At 56.4% G+C, this 18914-nt stretch overlaps 1 protein-coding gene across 8 annotated transcripts in view; it reads right to left on the bottom strand.

The window, feature by feature from the left end:
• CACNA2D2 (calcium voltage-gated channel auxiliary subunit alpha2delta 2) overlaps positions 1–18619 on the bottom strand; it is a 137974-nt gene extending 119355 nt beyond the window's left edge. For all 8 annotated transcript variants that reach the window (XM_035275617.3, XM_054245683.2, XM_035275616.3 and 5 more), the window contains exon 1: positions 18201–18619. In XM_035275617.3, coding sequence (XP_035131508.2) covers positions 18201–18394 — 194 coding nt within the window. In that variant the 5' untranslated portion in view covers positions 18395–18619. The remainder of the gene's footprint in view (positions 1–18200) is intronic.
• Between the last annotated feature and the right edge of the window lie 295 nt (positions 18620–18914).

The raw sequence follows: 18914 nt of genomic DNA on the forward strand, positions 1-18914 counted from the left end.
TGGCAGCGTGGTGGCTGCCCCAGGGCTGGCCCAGGAGGCCCTCCCTTCCCCTGGCTCCTTTCCATATGAATTATTAAGGCTTGTGTATGATGGGCCTGCCCAGGCCTGTTGCTTCTGTGCATAATTCATGGCTCTCCCAGAAGGGCCTGGTGCTGGAGCAGCCACTTCTTCCAGGAAGCAAGAAGAAAGTGCTGAGGAAGAGGGACCCAGCCCTGGACTGTCCTCCACCCTATCTCTGACACCCTGTCCCCAGACACTGGCCACCCAGAACCTCCACCCACCCCATAGAGCTCTCTCCGGGACACTTGGGCTCCAGTTCCCAGGGCCAGAGTCCATGGGCTCTGCGCAAGCTCACCCCCTCCCGTCTGTGGCTTGGTTTCCCATCTGTGGCCTGACAAAACTGGGCGATCCTGGTGGTTTTCAAACTGCTCTGGCAGCAAGGTCATTCACCTTTTATTTTTCCAACCAAATCCTGTGTGGAGCCCCAATATGTAACTGGTAAGGTAGTTATAAATATAAATGTATTTTAGAAGGTAACACTGTAAAACATGACTCCGTATTGAGTAAATAATCATTATAAACATTGAGGCTGTTCTGAAGCATTTGGATTTGGGGCCCATAGGGGCCTCAGCAGCCCCCATCACCCAGCACTCCGTTTATTCCTGTGTTTTACACTCTACTGAGAAACTCCTAGGATACAGAGACAGGCACCCACACATGGTAACCATGACTTATAGCTCACTATGCAGGGGTCGAGGGAGAAACCCTTTCTTGAGGTCTGGGGTAAAACCAGCAACTGCCCTGGTAACCGAGGCTCAGGGATCACCAGGGTGCCAGCACCAGGTATCACTGTTTGTGAATCTCCCAGAAGCCTAGAGCTGGGATATAGCAATCAGCAAGAGGCGCTAACAAACTAGTCTGGGCCTCCCAGGGGCAAGGCAAAGGGTCTAGGCCAGGGGTATGGGGACAGGAATCCAGGAGGTGGATCCAGAATTCCCCAGGCCTGGAACCACCCACCCCAGCCACTGACACAGACTACAGGCATTTTGGGGTCTGGAACACCTCCTCTCCCCAGCATATCCCCCAGGTAGTCAGGATCTGACCTCCCTTGGGACCATATCCACCTCTTCTCCCCACTCCTTGCCTCTGCTGATGGCAGTTCCCTGGGTTCAGGTCAAAGCCTTGGGGCGACCTAGGATGGACTCTCTCTCATACTCACATCCAATCCATCAGCAAGTGCTACACCTTTGCAGTGTGCCTGAATCCACCCACTGCTGACCGCCTCCCTGGCCCCAGCCTGGCCAGGTGCCCATCAGGGTTCCTGCACCACTGCAGCTGCAGCTCAGTGGTGCAGGAACATAAGTCCTGCCCAAGCCCATTTCACAAACAGGTAAGCTGAGGCTCAGCATGAGTGGCTCTCAGGAGGTGAACACTGCTGCAGTCCCTATGTGCCCAGCCAGTGCTGTAATGGGGCGGCCATACCCAGGCCTCATCTCAGAGAGCACAGTAGAGTTGAGACACCTGTGGAGGTCACCAGGTGCATCAGGGAGGAACCCAGGAGCTACAGGAGCTGAAGCTGGACTAGAGAAGGCAGGACAGACCCTGTCCATGTGTCACCAACCATTCTGGTCAGATTCTGATTCACACATCCCCATCTCCCCTCCTGCGCATCTTCCCCACCCCCCAGCATGAGTCAAATCCTTGCTAAGCCACAAATAGCTGTCCTCTGTGTGCGTCCTCAACATGGCCTCCTGCTCTGAGGAAGACAGAGACCCCCTCAAGGTCCTCTGTTCCCTCTCAGAGCAGAGGCCTCTGTAGGAGCTCACAGGCCCCCAAGAACATCCCGGGTACAGAGGAGAGACCAAGCAAAGACAGAACTCAACCCATCAGGGCCACCAGCTTTGTTCTCTGGCCTTGTCCCTCCTCCACCTGGCCAAGTCACCTCTGCCGGGAGGCTTTCCCAGATTTCCCCACTCTCTTCTCAAAGCCACAGTTCTCACCACTCTTTACCAAGCCTCACCTTAGGCTGGGGCTGCAGCCTAGTCCCATGATCAAGCTTTCTAGAGCTTAGTTTGGAGTCTGGGCAAGAAGAGTCTTTGGGAAACACTTGGGGATAAATTTACTGGAACATCTTCTCCCTACCAGACTGGCCTGCCCTGACCACCTCCCTCTGCAGTAGGAGAGAGGCTAGAGGACAGGGTTGGGAAAGGGGCCCCCACTTCAGCAGGCAGTCAAGCACCAGGGAAAGGCAGCGGTGATGCAGAGCGCCTGTATGCTGGAAGCTCCATGCGATTTCCACCACAGCAATGGTACCTGGGTCAGGCGCAGGCCAATTCATGCCCACTTTATGATGGACACTCTGAGGCCTGTGGAGATGGTGCAACTTGCCTGAGACCACACTGCTGAACCAGAATCTGAACCCAGTCAAGTATGGCTCCAGAGCCATGGCCCTGTCCCCTCGGCCATCAGGCCTCCTTAACCTCAAGGTGGACTCCAATGGCCAAACAGGAAGTAGGTTGCAGGTAAGGGCTGCCCCTCGTTTACAACCTTCTCTAACTTTGAGAAGGGGGCTGGCCCACCCCTACCTCAAGAACTCACTGCCTCCACAAGCCAAAGCTGAGTGCAATGGGGAAGTCCTTCCTTATACCCCATCAGGGCTATCCTGCTGTAGGAACGTTATCACTATAGGGCAGAGACCCAGCTCCCTCCAATGTCCCCACCAGGGAGCCTGAGCCAGGTATGGGGAGAATACCCGCCTCCTCTGGGATCTGCTTCTTGCTAGTGCCTGGACCCTCAGAGTGTGCCAAGCTGCCTGTAAATGGAATGTGAGTCCTCAACCTGCCTTGACACACCATGAACCCGTTGCTCTCTGATGTTCTGTGGTGAATCCTTTAGCAATGCAAATCCCCTCTGCAGGCTGTAAGGGATCCACAGCTGCACCAGGAAGGGGCTTCTAGTGCAGACCCAGAGACCCCACCTTTCTGGCCTCCACAGTCCAAGAGGAGCCACTCTGCCTGGTGAGCCTCAGGACTGGCTTAAGAAGAGGCAGGTGGCTGAACCAGCAGGTCTCATTACTGGCAAAATACTTTGCAGGTGCTTCCAACTTTCTATAAATTCCCAAGCTCGCTCACTCCCCACTCATTCATTCATTCCGATGGTAACCATGTACCTATTATGGGCACCTGGGAGGGATTTGACAGCAAGCAGGACAGATGCAGGCCTGCCTTTGGGAGCTTGGAATCCAAGCAGAGGAAGCTGATACCTGATCCAGATCAGGGCCTGATGAACAGAGGGAAGAGGAGTCCAGCAAGCCTTAGGGACAGGACATGGGATGCATGGGAAGGCACCTGACCTGGCCTTAGGGGCTGGCCAGGTGAAGGTGGCACCACAGAGAAGAAGGGCAATCTAAACAGAGGGCACAGCATGTGCAAGGCCCAGCAGTGGGCTCCGCACACAGTGATACCCCGTGACCACCCATAGACGGACTGCAGGCACCAAGGCAGGCTGCTCCCACACTGAGGCCTGCAGAATTCCTACCCTCAAGTACATAGGAGCACTTCCACGTGCTGGACGGAAGGGCAGTGAGACCGCCGCGCCCAGGGAAGCGGGCCCTTTGAGTGGGAGCTTAGTCTCTCAGGAACTGATTTCATTCATTCACTCTACAGACACAAACCAGTACCAATCACTACTGGGCTCTGATGCAGAGCCTCCTGGCCCCAGCATCCTGACAGTGCTCTACTTTGTATCTTGCAATCCTGACCTCGGGGTGGGAGCAGCAGAGTAATGAGGCTCAGCCCAACAAACATTAGAGGCTGGTGATATTGTTATTACCCACTCCACCTCCCCACAGACACCTCTTCCCACAGCTCCACGGGAGCTCCCTCCTGCTGCAGCACCCCCACCACCCCCCTGTAAGAGGTGCCCACAAGCACAAAGCATTCACCATTTTCCTGATATTTTTTTTTTTTGACACAAATATTGTCACTAGAACATCATCTCCTGAGAACAGGCAGAAGATGATCAAAAAATGGTGGCTGAATGACTGGATGTTCCATCCTTAGAACTCTGAAACATAGGAAATGTGATCCCATTTTAAAGATGAGGTAACTGAGGCACCAAGAAGGTCACAAACGGGGTTTCCTTGATAATCCCCAGAACCAGGCTTCCTACCACACAGCAGGCATATGCATCAAGGCCAACAAAGCCCATGCCTCCTGGGCCCTCTAGATGGCCCCATGAAGTCCCCATCCTTCTTCACTTTAGAGTAATGGCCTCCTCCATATGCCACCAGTCTGGAAATCACCTGTGAAATATACCTCCCCTGTGCTGGCTCAGGAACCATGTAAATCACTAGGCTTAATGGCCTCTGGGATTGTTCCCCCACAACCCCCTCCCCCAGCTGCTCTGTACCAGGGAACTTGGGGCTGTGGGACACCAGACAGGCAGGGCCATAGTCATGAGGTCTGGGCAGCCCAAGGCGTGGCAGGTGCTAGGAGGTACTGCCCAGGGGAGCAGCAGTCCCAGGAAGCGCATCAGTAAGAGGGGTGGGGCCTGCCAGGAGCCTCCAGAACTGGGGCTGGGGCTGGATCTATATGCAAGGTGAGCCTCTCCCCAACTCCACCCCTGCCCCTTGTCTTTCCCTGCCTCATCAATGGCTTATCCTTGGAGAAAGATGGGTCCAGGTGGTCTCTCCAGGACCCCCACACCATGACTGGGGAGGCCCAGGGCAATGGGAATGGCAGGGAACCTTGTAGGCCTGGAGCAGGATGTCTCACGGCCCCTTGGATGCTGCTTGGAGCACCAGTCATGCATGGTGTTATTTATTTGTCCTCACTCCCATGTCTTCTTCACTGTTTATGTTCCCTATGGACTGAGTGTCCCAAGAGCAAGGACCCAGTTGGCCCTTGGAGACCCCAGAGCCCACTCAGGCCAACACACAGCTAAAGTGTGGGAGTGGATTCAGGTGGGGAAGGGATGGTCAGGAAGCAGGTTCTGAAAGGTGGGCAGGCTGTGGAGTGGGTGGCAGGGCAGATGGGGCATGGGCAAGTGTCTAAGCAGAGCAGTTTGGAAGGAGCAGGGCAGCTGGCAGGGAAGCCAGGTGATCTCCCTGGGACAGGCCACAGACTTTGGTGACTGGCTGCATGCACAGGCATTTGGGTTCTACTGGCTCCCATAGATACCATGGTCAGGACATTGCTCAGAACAATACACACTATCCCCCATCCCTGGGAGCCTCAGTGCCCCTTGATGGACAGAGGGTGGGGGGTCCTGTGCTTACCTTCCTATCCCCTATGGCCATAGTCCTCTGCCTTGGCTCAATTTGGGGGGAAGAGGGAGTCCTAGAAAACATGCTAGCTCCTGGGCCCTGCCCCCACCCCATTAAATAATACAGCCCAGTGGGTCCCTGGACACCCCCCTTCACCTCCCTTCTCAGAGATGCCCTTGGAGGCAGCCCCTGGGCTGGGAAAACTCCTTGCAAAAGCCATAGGAAGATATGTGGGGGTGGCCTTTGCCCTCTGGCCTCAGCAAAGCCAGGCTCTGTTACAGGCAATGTAAGAGGCTGCTCCGTCTTTCATAGTCATGACCAGCTTGGCTCTGTGGACACCTGCAGACCATGGGCTCCCTGCTCAGAAAACATTTATTGAGTACTTGGTGGGTGCTAGCTTGGAGCTTCAGCAAAGGGCAATGGGCCACTGCCCCCACCCTGCCCAGGCACACTGCCCCTGAGCAGCCAGGCAGCAAGATCTATTTCAGGATAAGAATGGGGAGGAGAGGGGCTTGAAGCAGACTAGGAGGCCCCTGACCCACAGGGAAGGTTTCAGGGGACAGCGACTCAAAGCCAAGCACTGAAGGACAGGTAGAGGTCAGTGGGACAACAGGTGAGTCCTGCTTGGGGTTGGCAGGGCCCTCTGCAGCCATCCAACCTCTCCCCGGCTTCCTCTATGCTCAGTGCATAGTTAAGCCCCCATGGAAGGAGATGGCTTCTGTCCCATTGGGCACTCAGTCCTGAGGACAGAGATCCCCCTCTGTGCCCACCCCCCATGCCCATCAGAAGCAGCCTCCTTGCTGAGGTCTCCACAAGTACTGTTTATAGGGCAGGAAAGAGATGACAGCTATGCAGATGAGGTGGCAGGAGGACACTGTTGTCAGCTGCAGAAGAATCCCTCTCTATGGAGGGTGCTGGGAATGGTGAGGACACTGAGGCTCGGACGTAGAGTGCAGGAGGCTTTCCCAGACTACCACAGTGAGGCTAAGGCGGGTTAGGAGGAGACTGGGAGAGGAAGGGCCAAGGGAGGCCCACAGACTCTGCTGTACAAGCCCCTAGGGTTTCTGGGGCATGTGCCCCACAACTGTGCCCCAGCCAAGGTGTGGTTTAAATAATTAAACATGCTGCCTCCCTCCCCACAAGTCGCTCTGCCCAGGTACTGCTAGGCACAGTCCTGGGGAGGAGGAAGGAGGGTGAAGGATGGAGGGTGGGCGAATTGAGAGCGAGTTCAGACTGCCCTGCCTGGGTACTCTGTGAGAACAGGCGACAGTACCACCAGTTTCAGCGTGCGACTGGGAGAAAGCCCCAGAAGGAGACCCAGAACAGAGGACTCTCAGTCGGGGGACTCACAACCATGGCCAGTGGAGGCCAGCTTCTTCCCTTCCCTGATCCTTGGACAGCTCCAGAGATCCCTCTTTCCTCACATGACACGTGGGGAACAACACTGGCCAGAGGGGCACCCCAATCCAGAAGCAGGACAGAGCCCAGGGCTTACTCCAAGACTTTTTCCCTTGGCTGACTGGCTCCTGGACACTGCCCAGCCTGGACCCAGGATTGGTGCAGGGAACAGAACCAGAGAGTAATGGGAAGGGCCAGGCTCCTGGTCACAGTGGAGCATGGATCTCATCATATTCACCAGGGGTGCTGACCAATGACACCCAGTCCTCTGTGGTGAGTAGGCAAAAGTATGCCCCACTATAGGCAAGTACACCCCACCCTGAAGGCACTCTCCCCCAAGATGAGAATGAAGTCTCACAAGCAGCACCCAGCCAAGTCTGGGCCTTCCCCTTGGCCATGTCTATTCGTCACTTCCGTGGCTGTGGCCCTCCAACGCCAGGTCAGCTGTGCTGTTTCACAGCAGCAGGACGTGCCCCTCTGGCCATCCTCATAGCCCACTCATGCCAGCCCTATCTTTAGACGTCATCTGAACCCGCAACTTGCTGTTGTCCTCAACAGTCTGCCTTAGGCAATGCCTGAGACAGGAGGTGGCCTGAATAGCCTCCTTCAGGCCCTTGACTGACCAAACCTCACTGGCACAGCACAGCAACTCCAGGGCAGTGACTGCTCCCCAGACCCCCAGGTTTGGGTCTAGCCCATGCCTCAAGTGCTAAGAGGCCCAAGGCAGTGACCCTCTCCAGGTCTCAGTTTCTCCATCTGTACCATATGGGTGTTAAACTCACCAACTGGTCCCACGGTTACCAGTGACCCACATCTATAACACAGGTAAGGGTGGGGCTGTTCTACTGGGAGGGGGATTGGGAGCCAAAAATCTATTTCTGGTCCTGAGGTGCCTCCAAGGAACCTGGGGGCACCGCAGGCCCGGTAAGAAACAGACTCTCCAAGGATGTCAGCCTGACGAGCAGGGCAGCCCTTGCAGAGGGGATGCATGATGGAACATTGTGGGAGTGTAGGGACCCCCTGAGGGTCCTGTGGCCAGGGGTTGCCTGGAGGAGGTGAGATACGGGAAGGATGTGTCTGGCAGGGCTGAGTGCTCGGACCCAAGCACTAGGAGGAATCCTGCCCCCACCACTCACCATCTGTGTGATTTTATCATTTAGCCTGGCTGAGCCTCAATTTTTCTCATCTGTGAAACTGGGATAAAAATGGACTGACCTAACATGTGTGAAGCATACCAGGGCCCAGCTTGTACTGACTGATGTGGTTAAAACAACTACTTTCTTTACAAACATTTCCTTGGCATGGCCACCTCTCCCCTTGCCTCCCACCTCTTCCTTGGCCCCAACTCCCACCCTCCAGCCTCTGCTCTGACCCTGCAGCAGACACTGCCTCCCCATCCTCCATCACTCCCTGCCTTCTGCAGAATCTCCACCTCCAGCCCCAAGGTGACCCCATCCTCAGCTCAAGGGTAAATCTCGATTAGCCTGAACCAATCACAGTGTACTGTTCAGATTGCCAGTGATTGGTTTAGAGTGGGCATGTGACCCAGTGCCAGCCAATGAGGTGTGAGGGGAAGTCAGCTGGGGGCTTCTGGGCAAGGTTTCCTCCCTTCTTAAGAGAAACCTAGAGGAGCCATCTCTTCCAAGCCTAGTGCCTGGGTCTGCACATGATGCCTGGAGCTGTGGCAGCCATCTTGTTGCCATACAGGAAGTTGGCCAAGGACAGACAGCCACAAGAAAAGCGAGGCCACCAGGCTGAGCACAGGTGAACACTTGGTCTTCGCTGATAGCCACATCATACACCTGTGGGCTCCCTATTGGGATAAAGGGCCCACCATAAGGAAAACCTATCACACTGGGATTCCATGGTAGGCACAGAAGCAGCCTCTTCTTGGCAGCCAAATGTGCTCCTCAGACTCAGATCTTGAGGTGAGGTGGCAGTCAGTTCAATGCCTACTCCTCAAGACCCCATGACCCTGCACAGAGATGGAGGAGGGGCTCGGGGCTGGAGGAGGGACCCACAAAGGGCAGGGAGCTAGAGGAGGGTGTTGGTCAGGAAGGCTTGTGCCTCAGGGCCCTGGGAAGAGCCAGCAGCCTGAAGAGGGATAAGGTGAGTGAAGGCCAGAGGTGGAGAGGCTGGAGCTCTTCCCAGGACCTTCAAGTGTCCCAGATAGTCCCAAGGCCAGATGCTGGAGTCAGTCAAGGCAAGACCTTAGGGGCCAGATGGGGAAGTGGGGTTCTGCCTATGGCAGGCTTCTGGGGTACAAGGTCCTAGCTAGCCCCCAATGGAAGACACTTCAGCAAGCCTCGGGGAGTGGTCTAAGGAGAGACACAAAGACTTCCAGGGTCCTAACACATCCACCAAGGACTAACACACCCACCAAGGACTTGGGACAAGGTATTCCAGGGCCCTAACACACCCAAGGACTCAGCTCACAGGGAGAAAGGAGAAATGCTCATTTGCAAGGGCCCTTAGCACAGAGCCCTGCTCTGCCAGCTTGTTCTCTTTTCTCATGACTGAAGAAGGGGGCAGGGCAGGGGTGGGTTATTTAGTTGTTTATTGGAAGCGGTGGCAGCACCAGGCCTGACCTTTAAGGTTTCAAAAGCAGTGTTTTAGGCGGTGCCAGCAGGAGGAGAACACGGCTGTGGAAGGAAGTGATCAAGACTGAAATGCCACGTCAGGCTGGAAACTCAAGGCAGCGCACGGGCCCTACCGTCTCAGGAACACACCGAACCCTCCAAGGCCACACTGCCTGGTGACAGAGTTGTCCCTCCCAAGGGGACCAGAAAGCTTTTGTCTCTGAAACAGAACAGCATCATCAGAGTTTGCTCCACAGAAACCTTAGGAGTTGGGGCCTCATACCACATAGACAGCTTGCCATTTGAGTTTGCCAAAGCAGACCTCACTCAACTTGCTCCCTGACCCCATGCCATCGATTTTATTTATTTATTTATTTATAAATGACAGGGCCTCACTGTGTTGTCCAGGATGGAGTGCAGTGGCAGCATCACAACTCCCTATAGCTTCAACCTCTCAGGCTCAAGCAATCCTCCCACCTCAGCCTCCTGAGTAGCTGGGACCACAGGTGTGTACCACCACACCTGGCTAATTTTTGTATTTTTGGTAGAGACAGGGTTTTTGCATGTTGCCCAGGCTGGTCTTCAACTCCTGGGCTCAAGTGATCCTCCCACCTCAGCCTCCTAAAGTGCTGCAATTACAGGTGTCAGCCACTGTGCCCGGCCGAATATTTTTATTTAAGAGAAGCAGCTGTACATCAGTGCAAGGAAGGCTGCAAATGGAGTTACCCTCCTAGCAGTCTGTATTAAGCATTAGGGATGGGGCCTGGGCCCTGCCCACAGAGCATGTGCAGCTGGCAAAAATATGGGGCTTTAAGGTTCCCTTCCCCCATCTTAGGCCTCAGTTTCCCTGTCTATATGATGGCAGCATCAGAACCTCAGGGATTTCTGTGGCTGTGGCATGTCCTTTCCGAGTCAGGGAAGCATGCAAAGCCCATAATGCCCAAGGAGATGGTTCTACCCAGGCTCCCTACCCTGACAGGAACCCCCCCTACCCCGGCCTATAGGCTCCTGAGCCCCTCACAGCCACTTCCCAAAATGCCAAGGGCTCTGGGCCATCACAGCACTGACAACATACAGGCAGGCCCTGAATATGCCAGGAAAGCAAAACTTACGGTTATCTCAGACATCAGAACCCACAAGAACTGGGTCCACACAGTGCCTGGGGCCAGAGCTCATCACAGGGCACCTGGACATCCTTATTTATGAAGACTCAGTAGACAAAAATCCATTCTTGAAGGGAAGTGTCTTTGCTGGAAATGCTCCAGATAGAGAACATGCAGGGATCATCAAGCCAAAGCTTTTACAGCTCAAATCGTGCCCACGGTGTCTTGCGGGGAGGGGGAGGACCCAAACCCGCAGCAGATACTCAAGGGCTGCCAGTCTCCTGCCCTTCAGTGTGCAAATGAGAAGCACCCACTCTGAAAGGGAAACATGCCAGCCCAAGGTCACACAGCAAGAGTTAACCACTCTGCCTGAGCCCTGGCCTCCACGCCCACCCTCCAGATTTTCCACACGGGGAAGGGCTGTTTGCAAAGATGCTTCACTTCACAAAGGACTCACGGAGCTCCGCTGAGTCCCAAGTCCTCCAGTGAATCTAAATACCATTCAATTTGCAAAAATTTGAATTACAAGGATGCAGCCTCTGTTTCCTTCACAGACTGTCATCACGCCAGTTGGTAGAAGATCAAACTTTCCAGCTCAGCCTTAACTCAGGCTGTTTCTAACATAAAAGTTTGCAAAATACTGGTCCTAACGATCCCGATGCTTTATTTCCTACTGCCAGTGTTTGCCCAGCCAAGCCCTGGCATTAACCTCAAAGGTGGGTGGTAAAGGTGGGCACTAGGATCCCATTCTGGCCGCAGAGATAAACCACACATGTGCTTGTACTACACAGGCTCCCAAGCACATGCCCACATTCGAATTCATGTGCACACGCGCGTGTGGGCACACACACACACCCCTCTACTGCTGCCTATACACGAGAATGCCCAGGCACACACACCTACACACATGCATCCATGTGTGAGTACAAACACACACACACAGGTGGGTATACCCAGAAGCATGTTTAGATGTGAACACATCTGACACATGTGCACACACACAGGTATAGACACTCCAACATACAAACTGACATGTGCACATAGGCAAAGGCAAGGGCCAAGCACAAGAGGAAAGACCCACAAACCTCTTTCCTCTTGACAGGGCCTCACTGTGTTGTCCAGGATGGAGTGCAGTGGCAGCATCACAAAGTCACCACACAAGTCACAAAGTCACCACACAAGTCACTTGGGACCCACTTGTGTGGCAAGTGGGTCCCAAGTGACTGCAGGGCCTGGATGGGTACTGGGTGCTATGAATGAGGGGACAGTGGCTTGGCACTTGCAGTGCAGGCCCAGCTGGACTGTGAACACCCCCTGGATCCAGTTGAAATCCACATGTCCTTATCACAGACTCCCTGGGGCCAGCGCCGTCCCTCACAGGCTGTCACACTCCAACTCTCTGTGGTCGTACAGCCACGGAAGCCCCGTTTTATAGAAGAGGCCCCAAGACCCAGAGAGGCTATGGAAGTTCCCAAGGTCACACAGCTGTTGCTAGGTGTGGCAGAGTCTCAGTGCACGCCAAGAGGGTATAATTCAGAAAGAACTAGCCAGCAGGGAAGACAAGCATCAAAGGGGAGGAAAGGGGCCCAGGGTCTACAGGGGGCGGGGAAAAGACAGGTAGAGGGAGTGACTTCTCACCCTTTTCACCCATCCCTTCCCCTTTGTTTTTTCCAAGGTGGGAGAGATGGATACTAATCAGTAGGAAAGGCTTCCCATGCCCCCCACTCTCTGCTAAACAATTAGGCTGATCAGAGCTCAAAGTGGGTCAATCTGAAAAGCAGCTGTGAGACACCCAAGGTATGGCCAAAGGAGGACGGGAGGTCCAGGCACCCTCGCACGGGAAGAGATGAGGCCCAGAGGCAGCGGCTAAAGCAGGGCATGGAGAGGAGCGGGAAGACCCCAGATCTGTCTCCTTAGGGCATTGGAATGTCAGAGTTGGAAGGATCTTAGAAGAGAAGAAACTGAGGCCCAGGGGGAGGAGGGGTTTTGTCCAAGGCCACCAAGCAAGCTACCCAACTGAGAAGACTGAGCTGGGCTTGCCCTTGACCTAAGATGGGGGCTTTTGGAACTCCTTTGTGAAGATTCTCCCCACCTAATCCAAGCTAGACAGTCTTCTAGTCTGTGAGGCCCTCCCCTCACCAGGCTCAGTCATGAGTAACAGCAGTGGCTGGGGACTGAGCAGGGCCAGGCCAGATCCAGAAGAAAAAGCACCACGAGGGCCCAGGCGAGGGGAACTGGGCCAGGACCAGGGACACCAAGCCAACAGCCTGAATCTCAGTGGCAGGGCAGGGCAGGGCTTGGCTGAGCCTGCCCCTTAGGTCCTGACCTTATGTAGACTTGAATGACAGAACCCTTGACTCCTTTAGGGAGGCCCCGAGAGACCCATGTGGGGACCGTGCAAGCTGGCAGGGCCCTCTCAACCTCTGTGGTCACCTGCACTGGCCCCCCTTTCTGCCCTTAGCCACAGGCAGCTCTGGAGGCTTTTCAGGTTACACAGGACAAGAGAAGAAGGGAAAAGAAAAAAAGCAAAAACCACACATACACTTCCCTTGGGGAATACGAATATTGATTCTGTAGCTTCTTGTTTAGACAGTAGGCACCAGAAGAAAAAAAAACATTTAAAAACCTGACATGAAGAGAATCTCCCCAGTTGGCTGGAGGGCTGTAGCCAGCAATGGGAAAGCCCCTCACCCCCACCCCGCCCCAGCATGTCCTCCCCAGGCGTGAGGCCACAGCGCAGTCACTTAAAGACACAAGGCACCATGTTTGCAGGCAAATTTCCGTATGGGAGTGGGGTGGGTGGCTGGAAGGGGGAAGAGAGAGAAAGACCACTCCCATCCTACAGGCAACACCACCCTGCCAGACAGGGCCCAGGCCCACCTGCCTTGACTCCCAAACCTCCAGCTGCCCCCTGGAGAGTTCCCTAGCAACGAGCCCTTGAACCCTGGTTCCCAAGCCCCCCAAGTCCCACCCATCCAGATGGCGTGAGTTCCCCCAAGCATCTATAAGATCCTAGCCCCGTGAAGTCCCCTCAGGCCTGCCAAAACTGCCAAGGGACTAGAAAAGCCAGCCTCAGATCTCCAAGAACAACCCCCAGCCCCACCCCCACCCCCACCTCCTTGACCTTTCTCTCCAGAATCAGACTGGAATCTGGAGAGGGAAATGGCATCTCATGTTGAGATGAAGCCCCTCCTCTCCTCCACCCCGCCCCCCCAACCCGCCATGCAGAGCAGACCTGGCCCATAACTCAAAGCCTTGGGGAGGGAAAGTTCTGGGCTGGGGGTACCCCACGATGGCCTGTGTATATGTGGGAGGCAGATGGAGGTCAGCACTGGGGCCATAAGTGCTGGGGCTGGCAGGGCAGCCTCATGCCAAAGAAGGCCCCTCAGGGCTGCCTGAGACCCAAGGAGGAAAGAGAGGCAGGAGCAGTAAAGTTACAGCTGGAAGCCCCAGGCCCAGCTCTCACATCCTAGGCCTCTTCATTTGCTTCCCAAAGATTCAAGTTTCAAGCCCCCTCCACTTCCTGGGCCCACTGCCCAGATGTCCCCAGCCCTCCAGCTGGGCAGTGAAGTGTCTGACAGATCCATCCTTTCCCAGCCCTGCCGCTCATGATTGTGGGCTTGAAGCTGGTCCCTTCATTTTTCTGAGGTCAGTCTCCCCATGTGGAGGACATGACCACAGGCTCTGAGGTCGAGGCACTAATGTGGGTAATTACCATAGGGGAAATCACCATTAGCTTAGCAACGTCCCCCACCACAGTCAAGCTGTGTTGCAGGGAGCGAGGGAGGGAGGTGGCCCAGTGTCTTCCTCAAGGAGCTAGAGTCTGGTGTGGGTGGGCATAGCCTGAGAGAGTGGCACAGCCCAGAGCTGGGATGGGGGAGGCCTCCAGAAGGTTCGGATGTGAGGCCTTGAAGGAGGGGATCTAAACCCCTAAGAAAAACACACAGTCATGGCAGGGCTGCATGAGCAAAGTAGAGACACAGGTGGGTACCTAGCCCGTGGGAGCCCTGGAGACTGGAGGGTCTTGAACGGAGACTGGCTACTGCATGGCCGCAGCATCTGGGCTTGATGCTGATGTTAACAGTGGCTGCCATGGCATCTGATGGAGCTCTCCTTGCCCACCAGAGGTGGCATCCTCTCCCATTAATTCTTACCACCAGCCTCTTAAGCAGATTCTATCATTTCAACTGCGGAAACTAAGGCAAGGTCATCCCAAAGGAGCCTGCAGGGTCTACATCTGACACCCAGCATACCCAGCATGTCCCCAGACTACCCCCTCCCAGGAGCTGACAGTGTCCATCCATACACATCTGAGGTGCCAGGAGCTGGCAGTGCCCACCTGCACACAGGCAGGGAAGAAGGGGACACTGACTGCGGAAGTCCACTTAGAGGCCAGCTTCACTCTGAAGTCAGCCCCTCCATGGGGACACAAGTATGATGAAGAATCTAGGGTGATATTCACCTGCAGACTATGAGGGGACTCATGATACAATGAGCTTCCTCCTTTCTCAGGGGTTAGCCTGGCACAGCTGACCGCAGAAGGTGCCTGATAAAGATGGAGTCCAGGGGAACAGCAGCAAAGGGTCCCCCCCAAAATCCTCCACACCAGGAGGGCTGTGAGCACCTGGCAGCTCTGCGTCTTGGTGACGGCAGCAGCAGGCTGCGAAGCCTCACCCCTCCCTCCTGCAAAAGCTGCGGCAGGTTGTTGGGAAGATGGGGGACCCAGATGTGTGATGCTGCCTCCCTCCAACAGGGAGAGCCACAGGGAGGTAGAGACAGGGGCTCGCGGGCCCAAACAGACACACGTCACCCACCATTAACTGTAGCTAGACTGACGCATGCCCTGTTGTGGGCACTGTTCCCCATGTGTCCATTCGGGAGAGGAGCACGTACTCTTGTTGTCATCAATCTGCTGGGGTTCCAAACCCCTCAGGCCCCTCGCTGCTTTCACCCACCCTCAGAGGAAGGGAGGCGCTGGCCAACACCAGCAGAGCTGGGCTAAGAGGGTGCAGTCAGGCAGGCCAGCTCAGCTGGGTGCTCCACCCAGCACTCAGCCAAGATTCCACAGAGTAGGGGACAGAGAAACCCGGGGGCACCGGGGAACAGGGTACAGAGACCCAGCAGAGAGGACAAAAGAGGTGGGCAGAAAAGGATAGGTACACTTAATGAAAGACCCGAAGAAAGGGGACGGGGAGGAGCGGGGAAAGGCGAAAGGGGAAACAAAGCAGTGAGGGCTGCCCCTCAGCCAGTGGTGCTGGCCTGATGCTGGGGAGGGCATAATTGGAAAGAGGAGGAGGCAGGGGAAAGGTGTGCTTGGACTCAGTCCCCCCACACCCAGCCGGACAAGTACACACACATGTATGCATACATACGTGCACCCACGTGGCCTCCTCCTTGTCTGAAACTCTGATCCAGGTTTAGGTAAGGTGAGAGAGCCCCCCCCCCCACCGCTAAAAAACCCTGAAGCCCTGTCCTCCCTTCAGTGGTAACCCCTCTGCCCTTCTCGATCTAGCAGCAGCCTTGGTCCATTTTGCCTGGTGGGCAGAGAGCCATGCTGCCAGAACGATTGCAGAAATCGCAGCTAGCGGACCCCAAACCCACAATTGCTTAAAATCCAGCAGCTTGCGAAGCTGTGCCCCTTTGCACTGGCAGACACTAATGAGAAAATGACTTACTCATCGAGGGCCCTCCCCACTGAGGGATTGTCACTCCAGTGCCATGAGGCTGGGATCCACTCTCCTCCTTGGAAATCCACCTGTATCAAAGTGTCATCCGGCCTGGCCACACTGACCCAGCAGAAGGTTCTGGGAGGCCACCCTCAGCAACCCCACAGAACCCTCTGGCTCCAACAACAGCCTAAACATTTCTTATCAGTTGAACAAAAGCACCAATTCCACTGGCCATGATCATGTGTGGGGAGCTTCAAGATTCCCTCCCCTCCCTCTATCCAAGGATCAATGGGCATCACGTTTGCGGGACCAGGGCAGCTGAAGGGCGCTGGCTGTTACAGAAAACCCTCTGTGTCGTTGTACTGTTAGTCGCCTCCCCCTGGACCCTCGGAGCGGCGCAGTCCCCACCCCACCCCCACTCTCATTCTCTAATTATGGTTTGCAAGACATGTCCCAAACCCTCAAATTAGCTCCAACTATATCGACAAGAGAAGAGCGTCCAGCTGGAAATGTACCGCTGCCGTCACACCCGCCTTGCCATCTTCTGGCTGGGGACAGAGGGACAGGTGTCTACTCAGGCCAGGTCTCACATCAGCCTTCTAGAGGCCCAGAAGCCATCTGACCAACTGCACATTGCAGGGAAATGGAGTGAGGTCAGGAGAGGTGGAAAGAGACAGCTACTTAAACCTTCACTCAAGGTGCTATGTAACAGCTAAGAAAAAAATAGTTGTTGCTTGGCTCGTGCTTGGCTTTGAGGAAGAAAGAACAACAAAAAATAATGCTTTTGCTCTTTTTAAGCACTGTGATTGAAGTCCATTTCCATCACAGCAAAAGAGACAATAACGCACCTACCAGCCCTGAACTTCCATATGATTCTTTTTTCCCTGCGCACCCCCCACACGCATACACGAAAAATCCAGACGGTTGACAGAGGACACGTCCGTGCGGCACCTGTAATTTGCCAAATGATCACCCGCCTGAGCACAGCCAGGCTGTGCAAGGAGATGACAAGACAGAGAGAGAGACCCAGAGAGGCGCTTTTCCTGAGTTTGTTTTTCCCTCATCTTAGAGAGCCTACGAGCCAGAGTCGGCAGGCTTTGTGGCAGAACCAGGGGCTACTACCCTTGGGCAGAGCTGGTCTAAATGATGCAGGGCCAGCCTCTCCCTTTCCCTGAGGCCAGACCCTTCCCCTTGGCCATCAGCAGCCCGACGACTCATGCCCCAATCTCCAGGCCAGGATGCTGGTGAAGGAGTCCAGGGACAGGTGGCTCCTCAGACCCGGAGACAGATAATAGAAGCAGGGTGGTCACTGTGCCCCAAAGGGGCGTCTGGGCACTGACATAGTGCTGGAGCACAGTGTCAGGAAACTGATACATCCTAAAAGCCACATGAACTGAACGTCCACTCCCAGCCCCAGACACATCTGGCCAAGCTCACCGAGAAGAGGCAGCCGAGTTTGCTGGCTCTTGGGGAGGAGGAGAAAGATCAGAAGGACCAGAAAACCTGCGGAAGCTGGCAGAGCCAGGAGAGGCTATTACCCTGTTGGCAGCAGCAGCAGCAGGCACAGGCAGGGGTCCTTCCCATCATTCACCTTCTGCCAGGACCCCAACGCCTTCACCTCCCAGCTGGGCTCTCCAGGGGACTCTCTCCTCAGGTGAAGGGGGGCCAAGAACAGGGGACACTGACTGCCTCTGTGGCACTGTCACAGCAAAGAGGTGCTCGCATCCTCTTTTAATGGGGGGCATACAGCCCCCCATTAAAGGAAAAGGCACTTGAAGACAGGTGTGGAGCTGTCCCTCACCTCTGGCTCCAACTCCTCCGGGCAGGGGTCACTGGCTGCCCTCTCACCCACCCTGGGTTTCCCCCTCTCGGGGTCAGCGGCAGGGGCTCAGCTGACAAGCTCCGACCCCCTGCTCCTCCCAGGGCTTGAATATCTTGCCTTGCCTCGTTCGGGGGGTTTGGGGGAAGCAGGGGGCACCGTGGGGAAGTTTCGCGACGCAGCCAGAGAGCCGGGACCGTGGCTGCCAGCCTTCCGGGCTTGGGGCCGCCGCCCCCGGGCGCAGCGGACAGCCGGACCCAGCGCCTCTGCCCTGGCGCTGGGCGCAGGGAAGGAGTACCGCGGACCCAGGAGCAGAGCGGGGCGCAGGGCTCGACCGGGGTCCCGCGGCCGGCCGAGGCCACTTACGTGTGCTGCTGGGGGAAGCTGTAAGCAGAGGCGCCGGGGGCGGCGAGCAGCGGTAGAAGCAGCAGAGGCGGCAGCAGCAGGCACAGCGAGCGCCGGGCGCCAGGGCCGGGCTGGGGGCCGCGGCCGGGCCACGGGCGCGCAGTACGCGCTGGGCCGGGCCGAGAGGCGCCGCAGGTCCGAGCCGGCACCGCCATATTTCCATTCAAGATGCGGCGCCGCGGGAAGAGGGGGCAGTGGCGGCGGCGGCGGCGGCGGGGTTGGGGGACGCGGGCGGCGGGCGGCGGGCGGCGGGCGGGCGGCACCTCGGCCTCTCCTCCGCCGCCGCCTTCTCTGCGCGGGGCCTCTGGGACTGCAAGGGCCGCAGCGCTTCTGCGGGCTGCGCGCCGCGACCTCCCCGCCGCTCTGACTCCAAGCGCTCTGCGCGCCCGGCCCGGGACCTGCGCTCAAATAGCAGCCGCCGCCAACCTGCCGGCGCCGCCCTCCTGTCGCCCTCCCTCCCGCTTCCCGGGCCGGCCCGCCCCCGCGCGCCCCCGCCGCGGCCACGCGCCCACCCGTGCCCGCGCGCCCGTCGTCCCCGCGCAGCCCGGAGCCTGCCCTACTGGCCTGCGCGTTCTGCGCCCCAGCCGCTGTCCGAGCACCCTGGGTGCGCCCCCGCCCCCACGCCTCAGACCCCGCCGCTCCTCTCCATTCCACCGGCGGGAAGAGTCCCGGGCC

The sequence above is a fragment of the Callithrix jacchus genome, chromosome 15, assembly GCF_049354715.1.
Source record: "Callithrix jacchus isolate 240 chromosome 15, calJac240_pri, whole genome shotgun sequence".
Lineage (NCBI taxonomy): Eukaryota > Metazoa > Chordata > Mammalia > Primates > Cebidae > Callithrix > Callithrix jacchus.